Source organism: Mustela nivalis (genome assembly GCF_964662115.1).
Source record: "Mustela nivalis genome assembly, chromosome: 11".
Taxonomy (NCBI): domain Eukaryota; kingdom Metazoa; phylum Chordata; class Mammalia; order Carnivora; family Mustelidae; genus Mustela; species Mustela nivalis.
Genome location: NC_139030.1, coordinates 86,430,816 through 86,451,621, shown reverse-complemented (window position 1 = coordinate 86,451,621; position 20,806 = coordinate 86,430,816). Strand labels below are relative to the sequence as shown.

General features: G+C 48.3%; 1 protein-coding gene across 8 annotated transcripts; it reads left to right on the top strand.

The window, feature by feature from the left end:
• Window positions 1-423: 423 nt before the first annotated feature.
• Window positions 424-14,297, top strand: LOC309844547 (C-X-C chemokine receptor type 2). 8 transcript variants are annotated; one of them, XM_082691571.1, is made up of 4 exons: window positions 559-607; window positions 4,766-4,848; window positions 7,095-7,149; window positions 11,032-14,297. In XM_082691571.1, the coding sequence occupies exon 4, from the start codon at window positions 11,057-11,059 to the stop codon at window positions 12,125-12,127; it is 1,071 nt and encodes a 356-aa protein (XP_082547697.1). In that variant the 5' UTR covers window positions 559-607; window positions 4,766-4,848; window positions 7,095-7,149; window positions 11,032-11,056; the 3' UTR covers window positions 12,128-14,297. The 8 variants fall into 8 exon arrangements, with proteins under 8 accessions (XP_082547696.1, XP_082547697.1, XP_082547693.1 ...); XM_082691566.1 differs by lacking the exon at window positions 559-607 and adding an exon at window positions 4,058-4,572 and having other exon boundaries at window positions 6,941-7,149; XM_082691565.1 differs by lacking the exon at window positions 559-607 and adding an exon at window positions 4,058-4,572 and having other exon boundaries at window positions 4,766-4,893; window positions 6,913-7,149.
• The last annotated feature ends 6,509 nt before the right edge of the window (window positions 14,298-20,806 follow it).

Below are 20,806 nucleotides of genomic sequence, written 5' to 3'. Positions count from 1 at the left end.
TTATTTATTTATTTGACATAGATCATAAGTAGGCAGAGAGGCAGGCAGAGAGAGAGGAAGGGAAGCAGGCTCCCTGCTGAGCAGAGTCTCCCCCCCACCATACGGGGCTCCATCCCAGGACCCTAGAATCATGACTTGAGCCGAAAGCAGAGGCTTTAACCCACTGAGCCACCCAGACACCTCAGAGAGCTACATTTTAATAAAGAGGGTTGACAAGGGCTTGTGTAGTTCCACAGTACAAGGTCATATCCCTGACTGCCTGAGAATTCTTCAGTAAATTCCATGTTAATACCATTTCAGAGGAAGCGTGGGCCCCACTCTCCATCAAGGGGATTAGCTGCCCTATCTGAGCTCCGGGGCAGACTCTGTGGCCCCAAGCAGCCCTGCGTGCTCTTATCCCCATCCCCTCTGCCTCACACAGGCAGTCAGAGCTTCTGCAAGGGTTGGGCAACCCTGTGGCTCTGGCCAGTGCCTGTGCACCGCCTTTTGGGGTCAAGGCCACTCAGAGTTGCCTCCCATTACCATTGCATGGAGCAAGAGTTTTGCAATAGCAGTTCCTGCCCTGGAGAGCTGGTGAGAACTTCTCCTTAGCAAAGCCTGCAACAAGGTGAGGGGCAGGGAACGGAGGGAGTGGAGGGGGACAGGACCAGGGCTCTGGAGCAATTAGGGCAACAGAGGAACGGAGGGGCAGGGAGGGAGCGGAGGGGCACAGGACCAGGGCTCTGGAGCAATCAGGGCAACAGAATCAGCCCTACCCAAAGGGGCAGCAGTCCCTTCCTGCAGGTCTGATTTGCTCAGAAATTTGTATTAGGACAAAGTTCATATTCTAGTGGAAGACATTATGTTTTAGTGGAACTCCAGTGTCGAGTTCATGTCTGCCTTAAGACAGAGGGAGAGGAGAGACCTGGCAGAAACCTATGTTCAAAGAGGAGGCAAAGAGTTCTGCTCCTGGACCAGAACTCATCTGAAGGAAATCGAGGGCTGGGAATGGGGAAAACGGACCTTCTCCCCATTTGGGGAGGGATGGAAGGACAGTGCCGAGGTCCAGCCTCTAGCTCCGCACTGTCTCCACCCCAAAGAGTCCCTGCCAAGTCCAAGGAAGAGTGCAAAAGCTCCACAGACATTAGAGGACTGGGGACCCCTGGCAGAAGCTTCCACAGTCACCATAGCCACTCCTGGTGCTGCATGGGGACGTGCGTGGAACATAGGAGTGACTCCAGAGCACATGTCTAGCCCAGCAGCACCCAGAAGAGCACCTGGGGGGCACTTGCAACAGACTCCCTCAAATTCCTGGGAGAATTTATGGGGGGGGAGGCGGTGAAGCTTGCATGAGTGCAGAGACTGTCAGCCAGCGTGATTGTGGTCACAGCGCTTGATGGGACCTCGCTGTTACCAGGCTGGAAAACTTGGACAAGGTCATTATTTCTTGAAACCAGATGTCACTCAGATCCTCCAATGTACACGAGTTCCCCGACTTTGTCAAATCATTCCATGCTCGACAGAATGCTATGAAGCCCCCAGGACATGCCAGAAAACACTGTGGTTGGTTTGGGGATTCAGAGATTTTTATCATAGATTCGTCCTATTTATGTATAATATTTATATATTTTTCTATATTGTGTACCATCAATTTATATATTATTTTTATGTGTTTTTATGTATTACATATAAAAGATATAAAATCCCTACTTTTTTTTTTTTTTTAATTCCTACTTTTAAGAATGTCACAGTGGGGAGGCGGGAGCAGCAGAGATGATTACCAATCCCATAACTAAAGCCATGATAGGGATAAGCCCCGGGGGAGTGGGGCTGTGCAGACCGCACAGAGAGAGAGCTGCATGGCTCAGGGGCGGTCTTGACCAGGCGGAATCTTAAAGGAAAAAGAAGAGTTGGCCAGACCAAGAGTGTAGGAACGAGCATAGCCCAGGGAGGGAAAGGCATGCCAGGCTCTGCGGGGAACCACAGGGCTCTTTGGGAGCAACCCCTTGTTCTCTGTGGTTGGAGTTGAGGAGTCCGGGAGGTGTGGCCTGGAACAAGGCCAGGTAGGTACAGAAGGTCCCATGCGGAGGCTCTACCTGAGGGCAGTGCAGGTCCTTGAAGGGTTTGAAAAGGAAAAGAGCCTGATCAAATTCACACTTCGGGAAGATTGTTCTGAGAGCAGAGTGGAGGATGGTTTGGGGGAGAAAGACTTGAGGCAGAGATTATTTCGACTCGCTCTCTGCCCTCCGCGCCCCTCCCCCCCCACCCCACAACTGCTCATGCTCGCTGGCGCACGCACCGCTCTCTCTCAAATAAAAAATCTTTCAATACAGACACATTTAATCCACATGACAACACTATGCAGTAGGTGTTTCAGTAGCCCCATTTTACAGATGATGAAACTGAGGCCCGTGAGACTGAGTAACTCGCCCAAGGTCTGCAGTCCAGCTCTGAAATCCACAGCTCTCCCCCATGTATTGCTTTAGTTCAGGCAAGAGAGAATAAAGTGTTGCCTAACACTGTCCTTGAAGATGGCAAGGGGCAGATAATCAAGAGAGATGCTAAGAGATAGCCTCCTGTGAGGGGCCTGCCAGGGGCAGACTGTTTCCTGTAGGCTAGTAGCCCAGCTAGGAGGGTGGGGTCAGAATTCCCAGAGACAAGCTTTCTACCTGCTGCACCTTGTGGACCTACTTGCAGGACCTGTGGGACCTCAGGGGAGACGTCAAGAGGCTGCAGGAGGCTCAGGCTGCACAAGGAGTTTGAGCTGCAAAGAGAAGTTTGGAGGGAAGCCGGGCACTGAAGGTGGGGGAGACCCCAGCACTTATGGGGTGGGGGCTGAAGCCCGGGGAGCAGATGGGCTGGCCTGGTGAGGGCAGGGAAAGAAGAGGACCTGCATTGGTCCTCTCCTCTGGAGAACATCCAGGAAACATCCAGATTTGAGGGATGAATGGAGAACTACAGCCACAAAATGAGACCAAGGTTCAGGAGAAATAGGAAGAGAATGAGGTCAGTGGGATTAAATACTGCAGAGGTCAAATGAGACTTGAACAATAACCATTTCCCCATAAATACAGTTATGAGGCATACAGCAGGCTGGGAGAAAACATTTTAGCATAATTGACAAATGTGAGATAGTATGAGTAGATAGGGTAACTAACAGACCCTTTTATGAATTGCCAGTGGGAGAATAAATTGATAGGGGTTTTTTCTTTTTTTCTTTAAAAAATTTTTTTTAAATTTCAAGATTTTATTATTTATTTGCTAGAGGGAGAGACAGAGAGAGAGCACAAGCAGGGGGAGTGGGAGAGGGAGAAGCAGGCCTCCCGCCGAGCAGAGAGCCCAATGCAGGGCTTGATCCCAGGACCCTGGGATTATGACCTGAGCCGAAGGAGGATGCTGAACCACTGAGCCACCCAGGTGCCCCAATACAGTCTTTTCGTATGGAAGCATAGTGGATACACAATGTTATATTAATTTCAGGTATATAACACAGTGACTGGACAGTTCTGTACATTACGCCACCACAATACATGTAGTCACCATTAGCAGATATAGCCTTATCAAAATTTAAAGAGGCACCGATATGACCCAGCAAAATTACACTTAAGCCACACAAACCATCATACAAATTCCCAGAGACGTACATCCAAAGATGCTCGTAGCAAGACTTAAATATTCATCCACAAGGCAATTATCGGATCAATCATGATACATCCGCCCCGTGGACTAGTATGTTGTCAGGGAAAAAAGAAAGGTGGACCTCTGTGCAGCCCATAACAGTGTGGTGAAGTGCAGAATGATATCATCAGTTCCATATCATTTGTTTTAAGAAGAAGAAGAAGGAAAGCATGTCCATACATGCATGTGTGGAAAAGTCTGGAAAGATGGACATAAGATCTGTGTGTGAATCTAAGGACTTAAAGGAGTCCTTCCAGTTCGACTTCAGGTCCTTTGGTGGTTCCTCTATTCTTTACAGTATGTGGGCTTTGTTGTTATAACCGTAAAACCGCTTTATTTAAGAAATGGGCGTGCTTGCTTCGGCAGCAGATATATTTAAGAAAGGGGCTTTTTGGACGTCGTGGCCTGAGGTTGTTGGTAGTGTTGGCAAGAGCTGTTTCAGCAGAGGGACGGGAAGGGAGCTAGCAGCAGTGGGCTGAGCAGTGAAGGAGAGGAGGCGAGGGGGAAGTAGCCACTTTCTCTAGAAGTCCACCGTGAGCAGAGCGCTGGGGGCACAGTAGCTGGAGGGGTCCTACGACAGAGGGCGAGTGACAGAGACATGAGCAAACTCAGGGAACGAGATGGCGGATGGGGCAGAAGGGCCAGGAGACAGACCCCTCAAGGACGCGAGAGGCAGGGTGTCCCACAGCCGGGGCAGGAATTCACCAGAAAGAGAAGAAGGGATGCTTCTCACGCTGACCCTAGAAGGAAGGAAGAAAGTGTGTAACAAGCGCAGGCAAGTCTGTTCACCAGGGGCTGGGGTTGCCTGCATCTTCCTTGTAAAGAAGGATGTGCAGGTTGGAAACACTCAGAGATAGCCTGAGCAGGCTCAGTCTCTCCTCAGCCTGGCAGGCTCCTCCAGAAAGCCTCAGACAGGTAGGTGTGAAAATCCCCAGTGCTCACCACAGAATCTCCAGGCAGATCTTTGGCCTGGAGTCAGAGTCCTAGGACCAACCTCATTGCTTCTCTGAGGGGACGCCTCCCCGGTGGGCCTCCTGGAATTCACCCTGCTGACCCCAGGTCAGACGTTTCCCTCTAAAGCTGCTTCACTTTTTTTCCGGCCAAACAGTGCTGACTGCTCCCAAGCCCCTAGCCCCGGAGGAAATCAGGAGCTACTCATCCGACGACAGCAACTGTCGTGGCAAATAGCAGGTAAGTGAGCTGTTCCGAGCGAGGGCCGTCAGGGACTCGTGTCTGGTGGAATTTCACTCTCCTCTCTGAGTCCCCTGAGAACTGATGGGTTGGACTGCAGGAACAGGAACATAGAGCTAAAGAGAAAGATATCTTCACCTGGACAGAGTCGCCCAAAAGAACTTTCTGCAGTCCCGGGGGTGTTCTATATCAGCACTGTCCAATATGGTAGCCACTTGTCACATGCGAGCCTTGAACCCTTGAAAGGCGGCCAGTATGACCGAAGAACTACATTTTTCGTTCTCTTTCAACTCAGTTTCAGTAGCTATGCATATCCAGTGGCTCTCGTGCTGGACAATACAGATCTAGAACGATCGCTTCATTTTCCAGTAGACTGCATCAAGGCCCAGCGAGAATTGACTCGTCCAAGCTCATCTTGACCACCAGCAATGGCATCAGCCCATTCTACTCACCCCACCATCCACGTGCAGGTGCCAGACCAACCTAATGAATATCAAGAAGCGGCCCAGCGGGGGGGCGGGGCGGGGTGGGGAGGGCAGATGTCAGATCTGGGCTCCTCTTTCTACACCTTTTCATTCCGTTGTCTGGGACTGAAAGGTTCCTAACCAAGCTCGGAAAGCTGAAACTAGGCTCCAGCCCCTTGTTACAGTGGACAGAATACAGAGTTTGAGGTCAGGTAACAACATTTCTTAAAAACTGTTTAAATGCCAGTTCCCTGTGTCACTCTGATGAGGTTGCTTAACTCCCAGAGTCTGGTTTCCTCATTCAGAAAGTGCACACTTCACGCCTTTGTTATGAGGATTAAATATGTACCAATTCTTTTTTGTTCAAGATTATATTTTTTTTAAGATTTTTTTTTAATTTGACAGACAGAGATCACAAGTAGGCAGAGAGGCAGGCAGAGACAGAGAGAGTGGGAAGCAGGCTCCCCGCTGAGCAGAAAGCCCCATGTGGGGCTCCATCCCAGGACCATGGGATCATGACCTAAGCCGAAGGCAGAGGCTTTAACCCACTGAGCCACCCAGGCACCCCATCAAGATCATATTTTTAACTGATCTCTATACCCAGGGTGGGGCTCTAGACCCCAAGATCAAGAGTTGTTGCATGTTCCCCTGACTGAGCCAGCCAAGTGCCCCTCAGTGCACAAGTTCCGAAAAGCACTTTTCCCAGAAGCTGGACCTTAGCAGGGACCAAACACTGTAGCTCACATGACTCTTGTTATCCAGGCCAGAGCCGATGGGGCTGTACATCAAAGTCTGCCCGGGAAGCAGACCCACTGCTTTTCCTTCCCTGGGGGGGTGGGTGTAGTGGGACAGACTTAAACCAAGAGTGGTTCCTATTTGATATTCTTTCCTGCCCATCTTCTTACCATTTTTTAAAAAATTGAGTTTTTAATTACCATACAGTAAAATTGACTCTTTCAGATGTAGAGTTCTGTGAATTTTAGCACATCTATAGATTAATGTAAAAGACAGCATGGTTTGCTGGAGGGAGAGGGAGCTTGGGAGGGAGCCGTGAATCAGTGTTCACTGTTCTGCCTGTATTTATCCTTTCCACGGTAATTAATAACAAATGTACATTCTCGGTGTCACTCAACTCTGCTTTCGAAAATGTGTTTGGACTTGGATAAGATGTGAATTTTTCCCAAAAGCCTTTCTTTCCAAATGAGATGGTCTTGGCTCCAAAAGTGGCCAGCCATACACACCCAATCCCAAGTGTACAGGCCAAGAAAGGGCTCTGGGAGTGCATGGGGTGGGGACAGGAGACATTAGGTCCAGGATCACCAGAAGCCCAAGTTCCATCTCTTTCATATTCATGAGCTGCTCTCCTTTGAGATGGGAGAACTGTTCAAAAGCAGGACGGAGTGGGGGCTCCCAAGCAGGGGGCAGCCCGAGGCAGTTAGGGTATGGGGACAGTCAGACCAGGCTGCTGAAAGAGCCAGGGTCTGCTGAGACCAGGGCAAAGATGAGAGAAATCCATGTCGTCCTGGTTAAACCACTGCCTTGGCATGGGCCTCCGTTTGCTCCTCTGTGAAATGGAAAGATTGGCTAGAAAACACCACAGGTCCCTTACCGATATGAAACTCTACCAGGTCAGAAAATAACTCACCATCCAAGAGCTGACCTGAGAATTAATTATTCAAGTTATCAAAAGCATCCAGCAGCCTGAGGACTCCACCCTCGAGTTGAGCAATGTAATCCACCGCTCACTTCCTCCACTCTCTTCTCACCACCCCGCCCTGTCAGTCAGACACATCTGCCCTCCTGGACGGGTCCCACAGGTGAAAGGCCCAGGCTCCTGGTAAGTCTTGGAACACCCACCCTTCTCACCTTCCAGAATGTCTCTATTCTCTGACCCCCTTGACACCCAGCCCCCAATGACCCCAGACATCTCTCCCCACCCCGGGGTGGGCTTCTTTCCTCTTAAGACCTCCCTAGATCCCCAAAGGGAGAGCTCCTGCCCCTCTTCCTTACTCCTCTCTCCAACAACCACTTAGGGCAACTCTCTGCCCAGCCCCTTCCCTTCCTGACTCAGCCAGCTCCCCTGCTTTGACTAGGATGGGGTCCAAGGAAGGGCCAGACATCATCCAGGCCCCCTTCCCTATATTAAATGCGAATATTGTGGATTATATTTATAGAGAGAAAGCATGCTAGAATTGTATTAAAATTCCTGAATTTTCTATTGTGATTGAAAAGATTGCCTTCAATGTTTGGGATCTTGTATGTCTCCGTTGTTTAGCATTTTTATAAAATGAATTAGAATCATCCCATCCATGGAGTTTCTGAATGACCGTGAGTCATTAGGGTCCTGCCATTTCACTCAATGAGGGAATCTCCTGCTTGTTCACCGAGAACATGACCAGGAGGTCGGTGGGAGTCAGCCAGTTTAAGGGTGTTTTGTTTATCATTCTTGCAAGAACTATTTCTTTCGCTCTGGCCCTACTGAATAGATAAAAAACAATGTACAAAATAGCAAACAATAGGAGTAAACTGTATGCAGTCTGACTTCATGAGATCTTGAAAACTTAACTTACAAATATATTTCAAAAATATTTAATATAGGAGGTATGACTTTTTTTTTTTAATAAAGCAAGTCTGTAGATTCTAAGTTGATCCACACCTACATGGAATCCGGGCTGTAGCATTTGTAAGCTCTGTGACCATGGGCTGACGTCTGAGCTCCTCTGTGCCTGTCTTCTCATCTGTAGTCAGGACTAATCATATCTATCTCTAACACTCCAGAGAGGTCATGTACCTCCGAGGCACAAAGCAGACCTCAGACGGGTCAACTCCCTTCCCTTAGTTTCTCCCTTTGACTGTCAACACATCCTTTCTAGAGACTGGTAAGCTGAAAAACCCACAAGCATCCACAAAGCATTGTCTCCCCAGTGGCTGGAGGTCACTGCCCTGTCCTGTTTCTCTTGCCTGCTTCTTCTTGTCCTGTTTCTCTTGTCAGAATTCTGACAGGAATTCTCCACCTCCTGTCCTGACTTTCAGGGTCTCCCTCTGGACCCTCAAGCAGATCTTCCATGTCTGGGAGTGGGGGCTCCCCTGTGTATCTCCAGCCCCTCCCCCACACAGTTGAGCACTGGCTTATTTAGAATGAGGACTTACCAGTGAAGTATGCTTGGCTGCTGTTGTCCCCTGTTAGGGCAGTTTCTCCTTCTGCCCTGGCCCTGCCTTCTCACGGTCAGTGTTCCTAAATACGGGCCTGTCCTCTATGGGCACAAGCTCTCTGTCCCATTATGCTCTGCTAAAAGTGGGCCTTCTCTAGGTCATTTCTTCCCTTGAGAGCATCTCTGATCATCTGTTCCCAGAGGTGACCCATTCTTGACCTTGTGATTTCATTGGACAGAACCCTGGGATAAACAACCTCTTGACCGTGGGATGGCAGAACTAGTGACTTGTCACAGGTCTCGCCAACAACACTGGCTAAGTTGTATGGTGGCCTTTCCCATTATTACTTTATCTCCCTGGCTAGACATTCCCCAAATGCATCAGATCTTTCTAGGTTCACAGAGTCTGCTCTATGCTCTCCATGGGCTTAGAAGCTGATTTAACTGGCCACAATCACCTAGACTAAGAATTCCGTCCCTCCAGGGGAAAGGGCATTGCTTTTCCAGTTTCTCCTAACCCTATTCGGCTTTCTTCTTTGCTATATATGATTGAGAGTGACAGACCTCCCTCTGCTAAAGAGAAAAGCTTTTGGAGAGTTTCATTGTTGATGTGGTTGTTTTACTATCTGTGTTTGCTTCTCAAAGGTGTCCGCCTTTGGTTAATTTTTTTCTAATTGAGATGGAATTCGCACTCTGTAAAAGTCACCCATTCACAGGGTACAACTAGTGGTTCCTAGTATTCGCGTGAAGCTATACAATCCTTCCACTGTCTAATTCCTGAACACTTTCATCAGCCTGGAAGGAAACCCCTCCCTCCAGCACCTGGCAACCCAGATCTACTTTCTGTCTCTACTGATTTGCCTCTCCTGTACATTTCACATACATGGACTTGTACAGTATGAAGCCTTTTATGTCTGGCTTTTTTTTTTTGGGGGGGCCTGGAATAATGTTTTCATGGTTCATCCACGTCGCAGCAGATGTCAATTCTTTATTCCTGTCGTTGGTTGGATAACAGCCTATGGTCTGTGTGCACCTCCATTAATTTCTCCATTTATCGGTTGATGTACATTTGAATTGTTCCCACTGTTCGGCTGTCACGCTGCTGTGAACATTTGTGTACAAGTTTTTGTGGGGACATAGGTTTTCCATTCTCCTGGGCACGTATCTAGAAGTGAAATTGCTGGGTCATTGGTAACTATGTTCGACGTTTTGAACAACTGCCAAACTGTTCAAAGCAGCCGCTCCACTGACGCATCTCCACGAGTAATATAAGAAGGGTCCCATCCCCCCCCACATCCTCGTCAACAGCGTTACTGTCCCTCTTGTTTTATAATGATGATCCTATTGAGTATTGAAGTTATTCTGGAGCCTTAGTACTTCGTGTTTTTCTCTTTAACGCTGGTTCCGTTTTGAGATGGGTTACCTCCTTGCATGTGGTCCCAGGACTGTCATACCTTGTCATAAAGAAATGGCACAGTACTGATGCATCTTATGGTTCACAAGGAACTCACTTGGGAGCTGGTTTACTTTCATTTACATCCTCTTTGAAAACTGGGTAAAATTTCAGAGTGACTGCAGCTTCCCCTGAAAGCAGGCTTTGGGCTATCCCCAAAACAAGGGCCGAGCCAACAGAAGTGGGTTTACCTGGACTTCGTCTGGGGGTGCTGAGGAGTGAGGGATGGATGAAGGTACTCACTGGCATGACAGAAAGTGTCCCCACCAGAATGGAAAAGCCACCAAAACAAGGATAGTGTGTCTCCACCCGTCTGCACCTCCTGATATGGCACAGGTGCCACTGCCTGCACCTGTCTCGACCTGTCTTTTCTGCCTCTCCCACTGCTGCGAGCACTCTGGATTTCTCTGCTCACCTCCACGTGGCAGTCCACGGCTGTGACAGTCTGTCACATTTCACCCACTTAGAGAATCAATCAGCCACCTGCTTAGGATTTTTAATATACTTTTTTCAGACTGCACAAATATTCCCACAGCAGGTCTCCTGCATCCTGAAAGAAAAATGCTGGGCTGTAAATAAGCTTTCTTCTAGGTCCAGTATCCTGCAGCTGTATTGCTGTTACCACTAAATCTATTTTCCCACAAACTTCTTTTAATGACTTCCCAAAAGTGGGACAGAGGGGCTCCTCCCTCAGCTTTCTAGTCAAACCTCTATCTTTCTCTAGCAGTCAAACCCTGCTTCATCTCCCACATCAAGAACTGAATGGCACCTCCTATTTCTGACATTAAATCCAGCTTCATTAGCCAGAGAGGCTCACCACTGAAGAATCTGAGACATGTTCTGTAGGGATTGGGATTTCAACAATGTTTTGGGTGATGGTGATGTCATGGAGAGAGCTCAGAACCTCTTTGGCTTTGAGGGAACTACAAGTTTTGTGCAACGTGCCATTTATCACAAAATGTGGCTCATAACGTAGAGCCACAACTATTTCCTAATGTGAAGGTTCCGTGTAATATACAAGCCAAGGCAAAGAATCCTGTCTGGGATTCATGGGCAAATAGGCTAGAATCTGGGGAGAGATTATCATGCAGTAACTCCCATCTCTCTTCTCTAGGCCAGGACTTAAGTTTGCCTCCAATATGGAAGACGTGGACTGGGAGGCTTACGGCTTGGAAGATCTCTTTGGTGAAAATTACAGTTACAGCACAGACCTGCCCTTCATTCCAGAAGGCTCTGCCCCATGCAGGCCAGAATCTCTGGAAATCAACAAGTATGCAGTGGTGGTCATCTACGCCCTGGTCTTCGTGCTGAGCCTGCTGGGAAACTCCCTAGTGATACTGGTTGTCCTATACAGTCGGCTCAGCCAGTCTGTCACTGACGTCTACCTGCTGAACTTGGCCATAGCCGACCTGCTCTTTGCCCTGACCTTGCCTATCTGGGCTGCCTCCAAGGCGAAAGGCTGGATCTTTGGCACACCCTTGTGCAAGGTGGTCTCGCTCCTGAAGGAAGTCAACTTCTACAGTGGTATCCTACTGCTGGCCTGCATCAGCATGGACCGCTACCTGGCCATCGTCCATGCCACACGCACACTGACCCAGAAGCGGCACTGGGTCAAGTTCATATGCTTAGGCATCTGGGCACTGTCCCTGATCCTGTCCCTGCCCATCTTCATCTTCCGCAGGGCCATCAATCCCCCCTACTCCAGCCCGGTCTGCTACGAGGACATGGGCGCCAATACCACGAGACTGCGGATAGTGATGCGGGCCCTGCCCCAGACCTTCGGCTTCCTCGTGCCCTTGGCGGTCATGCTGTTCTGCTATGGACTCACCCTGCGTACGCTGTTCCAGGCCCACATGGGGCAGAAGCACCGGGCCATGCGGGTCATCTTTGCCGTCGTGCTCGTCTTCCTGCTCTGCTGGCTGCCCTACAACCTGGTCCTGGTCACAGACACCCTCATGAGGCTCCGGGTGATCGCGGAGACGTGCGAGCGCCGCAACGACATCGGCCGGGCCCTGGACGCCACCGAGATTCTGGGCTTCCTCCACAGCTGCCTCAATCCCTTCATCTACGCCTTCATCGGCCAGAAGTTTCGCCACGGACTCCTCAAGATCATGGCCTTCCACGGGCTCATCAGCAAGGAGTATTTGTCCAAGGACGGCAGGCCTTCCTTTGTTGGCTCTTCTTCAGCAAACACTTCTACCACCTTCTGAGCCCCTGGGCCCTGCTGGAGCACCTCGGGGCACCTCCCGCGTCGTCAGCATCCATCCTGAGCCTCATGTCCACTGGTTGTTTCCAGTCTCTGTGTCAAGGCAGCTCCCAGCTGTGGTTACAGGAAGCTACTGGGACCACGTCCTTTTCAGGCCCATTGGACGGTTTAGAAAGCCTGCCCTCGCTCCCCACGCCTCCCTATACTTCCTATGCCAGCTGCTAGAGCTCAGTCCACCCTAGCACTGAGCTCAAGCACTCTGGTGTCTGGGGCAGTTAAAGACATTCGAAAGGCATCCTTTCAGGTGACGACAGAAAGTTCCTACCACGGGGAGCCATTAGTGGCAAACAGCAGTCGCTGCTTTCCTGACTCTCCCTTTCTTGCTTGCTGGCAAAGCCCACCTCCCTTGAGGGAGGCCGAGAAGGACAGACACTCACTTTCCCAGACTCCCTTAGCGAGGAGAGGCCCTGTCATCCACTTCTGACTAGTAAGGTTTCAGGGCAATAGTGTGCTGGTGAAAAGAAGTCCGGGTTTGTAGCATTTACCAAGTTGCCTGCATCAGCATGTTCCCACCAGGGCGATGTCAAAGGTTTTCATGTGTTTAGCAACTGGCTCACAAAAATTTAGGAAATGAATGGGCTGCTTTCACAAGCAGGTACAAACTGGCTTCAGGACACCAATGCTTAAGAGGAAGTCTGCTGGGTCCAGGGACTCCTGGGAAGTATTCCTGATTTAAAAAGAGAGAGAGGCACACACACCCACATGTCCTTGGTTCTTGCCTTTATGGTTCTTCCCAATATGGTTGTGGGATATGATGTGACAAAGAGGCGAAAATTGTGCTCAACACACTTGGGCAGATGGAGTGGATGAGAACAAAGAGCCCAGAAGGAGACCCAAGCAGAAATGGTCAATGATTTTCAACAAGGGTTACCAAGACTATTCAATGGGAGAAAGGATAGTTATTCAACACATGGTGCTGGGCAAACCAGTTATCCACATGCACAGGAATGAACCTAGTCCCTTTCCTCATACCATATACAAAAGTTAACTCAAAATGGATATAACCTACACAGGAGAGCTTCAACTACTAAGTGTTTATTAGAAACGTAGAAGAAAAGTTTTATAACATTGGATTTGGCAGTGATTCCTTGGATATGACACCAAAAGCACGGGCAAGAAATGAATAAATAGATAATTGGATTTCCCCAATGTTAAAAACTTTGTACATCAAAGGACACGATCAAGAGAGTGGAAAGGAAAATCATAGGATGGGAGAAAATATTTTTGAATCAAATTTTATAGTTTACTCTCCACGATACACAAATAATTCTTAAAATTCAACATCAATGACAACAACAACAAAGACAGATAATAACAAGTGTCAGCAACGATATGGAAAAAGTGGTGGGACGCTTGTGCACCATTGGTGGAAAAGTAAAGTGGTGCAGCTGCCATGGAAAACAGCACCTCGAAAGATGAAACAGAACTACTGTATGATCTAGCACTTCCATGTCTAAGTGTACACTGAAAGCAGTGAACTGAGAGCAGAGACTCAAACAGTACTCTAATGTTCATGGCAGCATCATTCACAGTTGCCAAAAAGTGACAATCACGCAATGTCAATCAGTGGATGATGGACAAAAAAAATGTGGGGTATACATGCGATGGAATATGGTTCAGTCTTAAAAATGAATGAGTCTCTGGGATATGCTACAACAGGGATGAACCCCGAAAACATGATATGAAGTAGAAGAAGCCGGGCAAAAATAGTGTATGATTCCACTTTTTAGAAGTATCTACTATAGTCAAGCTCATAGAGACAAGAAGTCCAACAGTGGTTACCAGGTCCAGGCAGAGGAGAAAGTAAGAAGTAGTTGTTTAATGGGTACACAGTTCAGTTGGGGGCGATGAAAAGTTTCCTGAGATGGATAGTGGTGATAGGGGTAGGACAGTAGGAATGTGCTTAATCCCACTAAACAGGACACTTAAAACTGGTAAAAAAAAAAAAAAAAAAGGTCAATTTTATGTTGTGTGTATCTTACTGGAAAGGAAAAGAAAACAACAACTAGTTCCCAAATGACAAATTTCAGCAATTGAACCATTTGTGGAACCATCTACCTGTAACTTCTTGTTCGAGTAGATAATTAAATGTCTTTTTTTCTTTGTACAAGCCACTTAGAGTTGTGTATTTCATTACTTGTGATCAAAAGCATCTGAACTGCTACAGGCAAGGGTGGGCAGAGGTCCTGAATGTAGATTTATTTACAATAATTAAATCCCTTCTCTGCTTATTGGGTGCACAGAGAGAGACAAGGATTGAAATCGAGAGAGAACCCAGCCTTTCTACTTCCTTCACCCCTAGCCCAAATCTGTGGCCGCTGGACATGTGTTATGGAAGGAGATGTGTCCCAGGATCACAAAGTGTTTCTTGTGTCTTTGGGTGAAACCAGAGTCCTGAGTACCAAGGGTCAGTGTGTTTTACCAAATCAGCAGGATTGGGGAGCAGGAAGCCAGACAGCTCTGTTGAGCTCAACCAGCCACCCCTACTTTGAGTCTCCACTCTCTTCTCTCTCCCACTCAAAACACACTCACACACACACACACACCCGACATGCAGGACCATCAAAAGCACACCTTGCAGAATAGGGACATGGTATCCAGGCAAAACCAAGGATCTGCCTTGGTTGGGCAGTATTTCCTGAAGACCTGCCTTCCCAGAGCCCTGGGACATGGCAGAGCCTTACCCTGGCAGAGCTCCCGTTCACAGGCCTTGTCCCTGCGGGGGCTTTGGCAGGAGGGGTTTGGGCTCGGAGCAGCCCCCTAAGGAAGTAGGACGGCAAGGGGAGTCCGACGGCTCCCTGGTGAAGTCCCCAAACTTCACCAGGCTCCGATCCCCTTCCTGTTAACAATTCTCCAACCACTAAATCAAAGAGACAGCAGCTGTGGCTCTGACCAAAGACCTCTCCAGGGAGGCAGGAGCAAACCTCTGAGCTGGGGTGCTCAAGGGACAGGTAACTACCAGTCCTGACTCATGAAAGTGCAAACAGGATTAATCCAGCCCTAATAATCCCTTGTCTCGAGCTCATTGTTTGCCAGGCACTGTGCTAAGCTCAGGTTCAAGCTTGACTGAGCTGCTCTGGCCAAGCCTTCCAAACAGCTTCTGATTTAGCAGGCCAACGTGTGTTAACTGGAGGGAACACCCCAGTTGCCAGAGGGACTGGAGGTGTTCTGACCTGGCAGGGCTGATGGGCCAGATGGCTCTCTGAGATCACTGTCAGTGGGAAGAGGCCAGACCAAGTGTCGCTGTGGTTCTGGGGCTCTGCTCTTTGCTCCTCTAACAAGGGCTAGAGGAAGCATGTTTCTCGAGGGAAATGAGGAGATAAAATAAGCCTAGGAGCTGCACTTGTGTAAACTGTTACTCTCTCTCTCTCTTCCTCCCTCCCTCCCTTCTTCTCCCACATAAAGGCAGTTTTGGCACCAAAAAACCTACCAACCAAGACATCACTGGGAGGAGGCAAATCCAAGGTCTGTCTTCGAGTTGTTGATTTCCTTCTTCCCTCCGATGTTTCCAGGCCTAAGTCCCACATTCAGGGCCCAGCTCTGTTCTGCCTAGATCTGCCTTCTCAGTCTGAGCCTGCCCCTCTGGCTTCTGAGCTACCTCCCCCCCCTTACATGAACCCCCGTCTTGTTGCTCCGTTTCCCCAGTTTATGACATCTTCCTTGACGCAGTCCCTCCTCATTGCAGGAATGGGCTCCCTTTGCTCACGAAATTAGCCCCAGTGTCTCCTGGGTGACAGGAAGACATACCCCCCAGGAGGGGCATGTCACGTTGACGTTCATCCCGTGTTGACTGATGTGGAAAATGGCCACCCTGCCCTGGCAGAGCCAGAGGAGACCTAGAGCATCCCTCCACCCCCCGCGGGGGGCTAACCCTTGCAATATGCAAGTGGGGAAACTAAGGCCTAGGCAAGCAGCTCAATCAAGATCTCATGGCTGGGTAAGAGTAGAGCTGGATTAAAAATGCCTAGTGCGGTTCATATTTCTAGATATTTAGCTTTTCTAGTGGTGACCCCTCAGGCACCTTACAAATAGAGGGAAAATATGTAAATGAACTTCCCAGAGTGTTCCACTCATATGGGTAGGGCTGGGCCACTTCTTCAGCGCCTACACTCATCTGACAGAGTCAAGAGGCAACTGAGGCTTGGGGCCCAGGTTGGGAGCAGCTCAGATGGGGTTACCCTATTCTGAGCTGGTAGGTAAGAGGGTTAAAGAGACCGTTGGATGGGGTTCCTGGGTGGCTCAGTCAGTTGAGTGTCTGACTCCAGATTTCAGCTCAAGTCATGCTCTCGGGGACGTGGTATCGAGCCCCACGACAGGCTCCACGCTCTCCCTCTCACTTCTACCCACCCCTCCCCACCACCGTTCACACACCCACATATGTGTGCACTCTCTCTCTAAAAGAAAAGAGACAGCTAGAGCCCAACACAAAATTCAGAGACAGATAAAACAAGCCTCTGTCGAGGACACGTGCTCTATCACGCAGGGCTCCACTGGAAAGCAGGACCACTCGGGGGAGAGATTCATTATCGGGATTTGACTGCACGCAATTGTGGGAGCTGGCAAAATGGTCTAGGTTGGGCAGTTATCTTTGCTTCTGGTGCTAGGACCTGAAAGTGGCAGGCCAGAGAGAGCCAAGAAGGAAAGATCCCATGAAACAGACAACAGGGAGGGCGAGCTGGGACCTGCCAGGACAGACTGAAACCTGCGCCAGTCTCTTGTGGACTACAAGTTCAACATGCAGACGGCCTGCGAGAGATGCTGACGCCTCCGTCGTGAAGGTCAGAAGATGCGTGGCTCAGGTTAAGGACCGCAGAGACCAGCATCTGGTGCTTGCCACTGACCTTCCAGAGCATAAAAAAGGATGCAGCTTCTGCCCCCCTTTCCAGCTTCCAAAGCTCACACAACAGTCTCTTCTGGCCGATGTTAACACGAAACTAGGTGAGAAAGGGAGGGAATTTGATGAAACATGATTCCAGCTTAAGTGAACTGACTCATTGCAAATCTTTCATACAAACTTTAGGTGCGGACTCTAAAGAGAAAGAATGATCACCACCAGTGTTTGGATAATGTTTACATAAACTTTCAGTCTATCAGGGAGGAATGCCTTTGGGGCTTTTGATAATACCGGGAATATTCTTTCTTTACCTAGATTTGGTTACCTGGGATTCATTGTATTATTATTCTTACAGCTGTAGTCATTAGTTTTCTTCAACCTGTGGTTTGTGTCCTATTCACCATAAAAATGCTTTTTTTTTTTTTAAGATTTTATTTATTTATTTGAGAGAGAGAGAGATCACAAGTAGGCGGAGAGTCAGGCAGAGAGAGAGAGAAGCAGGCTCCCGCTGAGCAAAGAGCCCGATGCGGGGCTCGATCCCAGGACACTGAGATCATGACCTGAGCCGAAGGCAGCGGACCAATCCACTGAGCCACCCAGGCACCCCAAAAATGCTTTTGATTATTAAAATAAAGGGGGAAATACGAAGAGAGTTATCAGAAGAACAAAAGGACAACTCTGGTCATTTGGAGGGGCCACAGCAGGGAGCCCAGTGGAAACTGCTACATCCTATAGTTTTGGGGTCAGAATCCACCATATTATTATTAGACCATATTACCACCCAAACTTGTAGCAGAGTAAATAGATACAACCATGAAAGAAGGCAATTTGATCAGATCTATTCTAGTGCCCAAACCTTCTGATTCAGGAAATATCCTTCTAGAAATCTACCCTATAGAAATACCCACATAGGGAAACAAACATCAATACAGAATATTCATCACAGCCTCATTTCTAAAACTCAAAGCTTAGAAACAACCTGAATGTTCAACAACAGGGAAAGAGTCCAATAAACTGTGAAGGTGCATCCAGGCCACAGAATACATTGGACGTGTGTGTGTAAACACAAGGCAAAAACGTGGTGGTAAGTGGGAAAAGGCAGAACAGAAGATCACATATCGTATGATTCCACTGACATAAAATGTCTAAAAAAGGCAAATCTACGGAGACAGAGAGCTGGGTTGTGGTAGGGTTGGGGAGAGGAGCCGGGAATGATTAGAGATGGGCACCAGACCTCTTTTAGGGGTAATGGAAATAGTCTACATCTGGATTATGGTAATAGTTGTACAACTCCATGAAACTGCTAAAAAGTCATGGTACGGTGTGCTTAAAGCAGGTGAATTTTACAGTCGGTAAATTGTAGTCAATAAAGCTGTTTTAAAAATCCTTATGGAGGGCACATATTGCATGGAACACTGGGTATGGTACATAAACAATGAATTCTGGTACAGTGAAAAAAATTTTAAAAATAAAAAAAATCCTTAAAATATAATGAGGTAGTGATATGACAGGACATGGAAAGATCTTGAAGAAATAATGCTGGATGAAAAAGGAAAGTAGAACAGTGGGTGTAGTCAATGGCTTATCCATGTGTGTAGAAACACATTATAAGTATGTTTATAAATGTTCAGAAAAACATCTGGAAGAAGATATATGAAGTTGCTGAAAGGAGTTATAGTTAAAGAGAAGTAGAGGGTGGGCTGATATGCATGATTAATGCCTACAGTTTTGCATTGTTTCAGTGAACTTGATTGGGGCAGGATTTTCTAAAAAATGCAAGAACCCAGGCTTGACTGTCCATGCAGGGGGCAGGGCACGCCAGGCAGCGAGATACCGTTCTCCTTACAGACAAAGGGGCTAGGCTTTGTGAATTTGTTTCTAGGCTTTTATTCTTTCTCAGTGAACAGTCTTTTTTTTTTTTTTTTTTTTTTAACTTCATTTCTGGTAAAGTTGCTTTTGCAAAACGTCACCTTAGTCTCAAATGAGTTAAGCACCGAGAGGCCAGACAAGAACTAGAGGGCACTAACGGCCATGAAGCCGTGTTTCTAAAAATATGCCATGTTTAGAACGGGCCCCTTGCTTCAAACGTGGCTTTACGGACAACCCCTGAATGGGTCGGAACCCTGGCAGAACCAGATGGCTGACCGGAGCTGGGCCAGGAGAGAGCATTTCACCAGACTCGAGAGGGTTTAATAAAGAGTGGAAAGAATTTGGGGAAAGGAGTGGTGCAGTAGCCCAAGATCAGAAAGAGCTAAGAGCTGTTGCTGCCACTAGGCCTGAGAGGTGAGGCAAGGGAGCCATTCTGGGAGCCCAGGGAGGAAGCTGTATGATAAGGGCTCCCTGCCAGGATCCAATCCCAGCAACTAGCAGGGACAGAGCTGGGGGAATAAATGCCCTTCTTGAAGCTTCTGCCCATCCATCTCCTGCAAGGGTTCCCATTGACTGGACTCAGAATCCAGAGGACAGGGGAATCCATTGAGATAGTCCGTATTGCTCAGGTTCCCAGGGCATAGAGCAGGATAAGATAGGTGGAGGGTGGACCTAGAGCACAGTTGGAAGATATCCAGCTCACCATCCCAGCTTAAGGTGAACGTAAGGGTGAGGGTCCCATTGCTGCTGAATCAGTGTACCTGAGAGTGGGTCCTGGGAATCTGGAGTCCCTGATGAGTCTGATCAAGACTCAAGTTTAAAACCCACTCACCCAGAAGAAATGCAGCCCTCTTCTGACCATTCCACCTGCCCAAAGTGGAACAGACATGGAGATGGGGAGGGGACGTGGGGAGGAACGGAGACCCGATCCCAACTCACGGCCCCTCCCCCAGCAGCTTCAGAGACATTCACAAGTCACTTTCCCGGAGAAGACAGACATGCAACTGATTTCTCAACAGAGCCTTGCAAATTCTGATGTCAGACATGTTCCCCTGACCAAAAGCATCAGGGTCAGCTTCCTATCAAAGCTGGCTCTGTGCCAAACCAATTCAGAGATGGAGTCAAACTTCAAGGTCCATGAGGTGACCTGTCCCATGTTCTCAAATCCACTGTGGTAATAAGAACAGCTAGCATTTCTAGAGGATTTTCTTGAATGGCCAGCATTATGCTAAGGGATTGACTACACTAGACTGCACAGCTGCCTACGGCATTTTGGACAATTCTGCTGCCCCGTAAGTATATACTTGAGTTTAACTCAATGGCCAAAATGCAGAGCATGACTCCCAAAGAGCTTCTGAAAGGCTGAGTCTCAATGTCATAGTAGCTCCCAGGAACCAGGGTCAGGGTTGCACAAAAACTCTGTGTTTATGGGAAGACCCTGCTAACTCAGCTTAGGACATATACATATAAGAATGTTATTCACACCATACTCTATGCAAATGGCACCACTTAGGCCAAGTAGTGTCCAACCTGCCCATCTGCGAGTGGGGGTCCTGAACTGCCCTACCTAGATCTAGTCTGTTTGGGTGGAAGGGAGCTCAACATAGCCCCTTCTAGACCAAACTCTCCTTTTGACAGGTGAGTGACTCAAGACCAAGAGCAGGTGGATAGTCGCCAAAGGTTTTGAACTGCAAGTGACAGAAGCAATGCTGGACTCTGGTCTCCAGGTCCCTCATCCTTTGCCATCTTCACTCTTATCAGGAAGACTCCTGCCAAGTTGCTGGGGAACCTAATTTCCATAGGACTGACAGCAAGATCCACGAGAACATGCCCCTGACCTTTTTCTTCTAGTACCGATAGGTAAAGATCCAAGGGGAAGGAAAACCCAAAACTAAAGACTTAAAAGGCAGTCCTAAACTT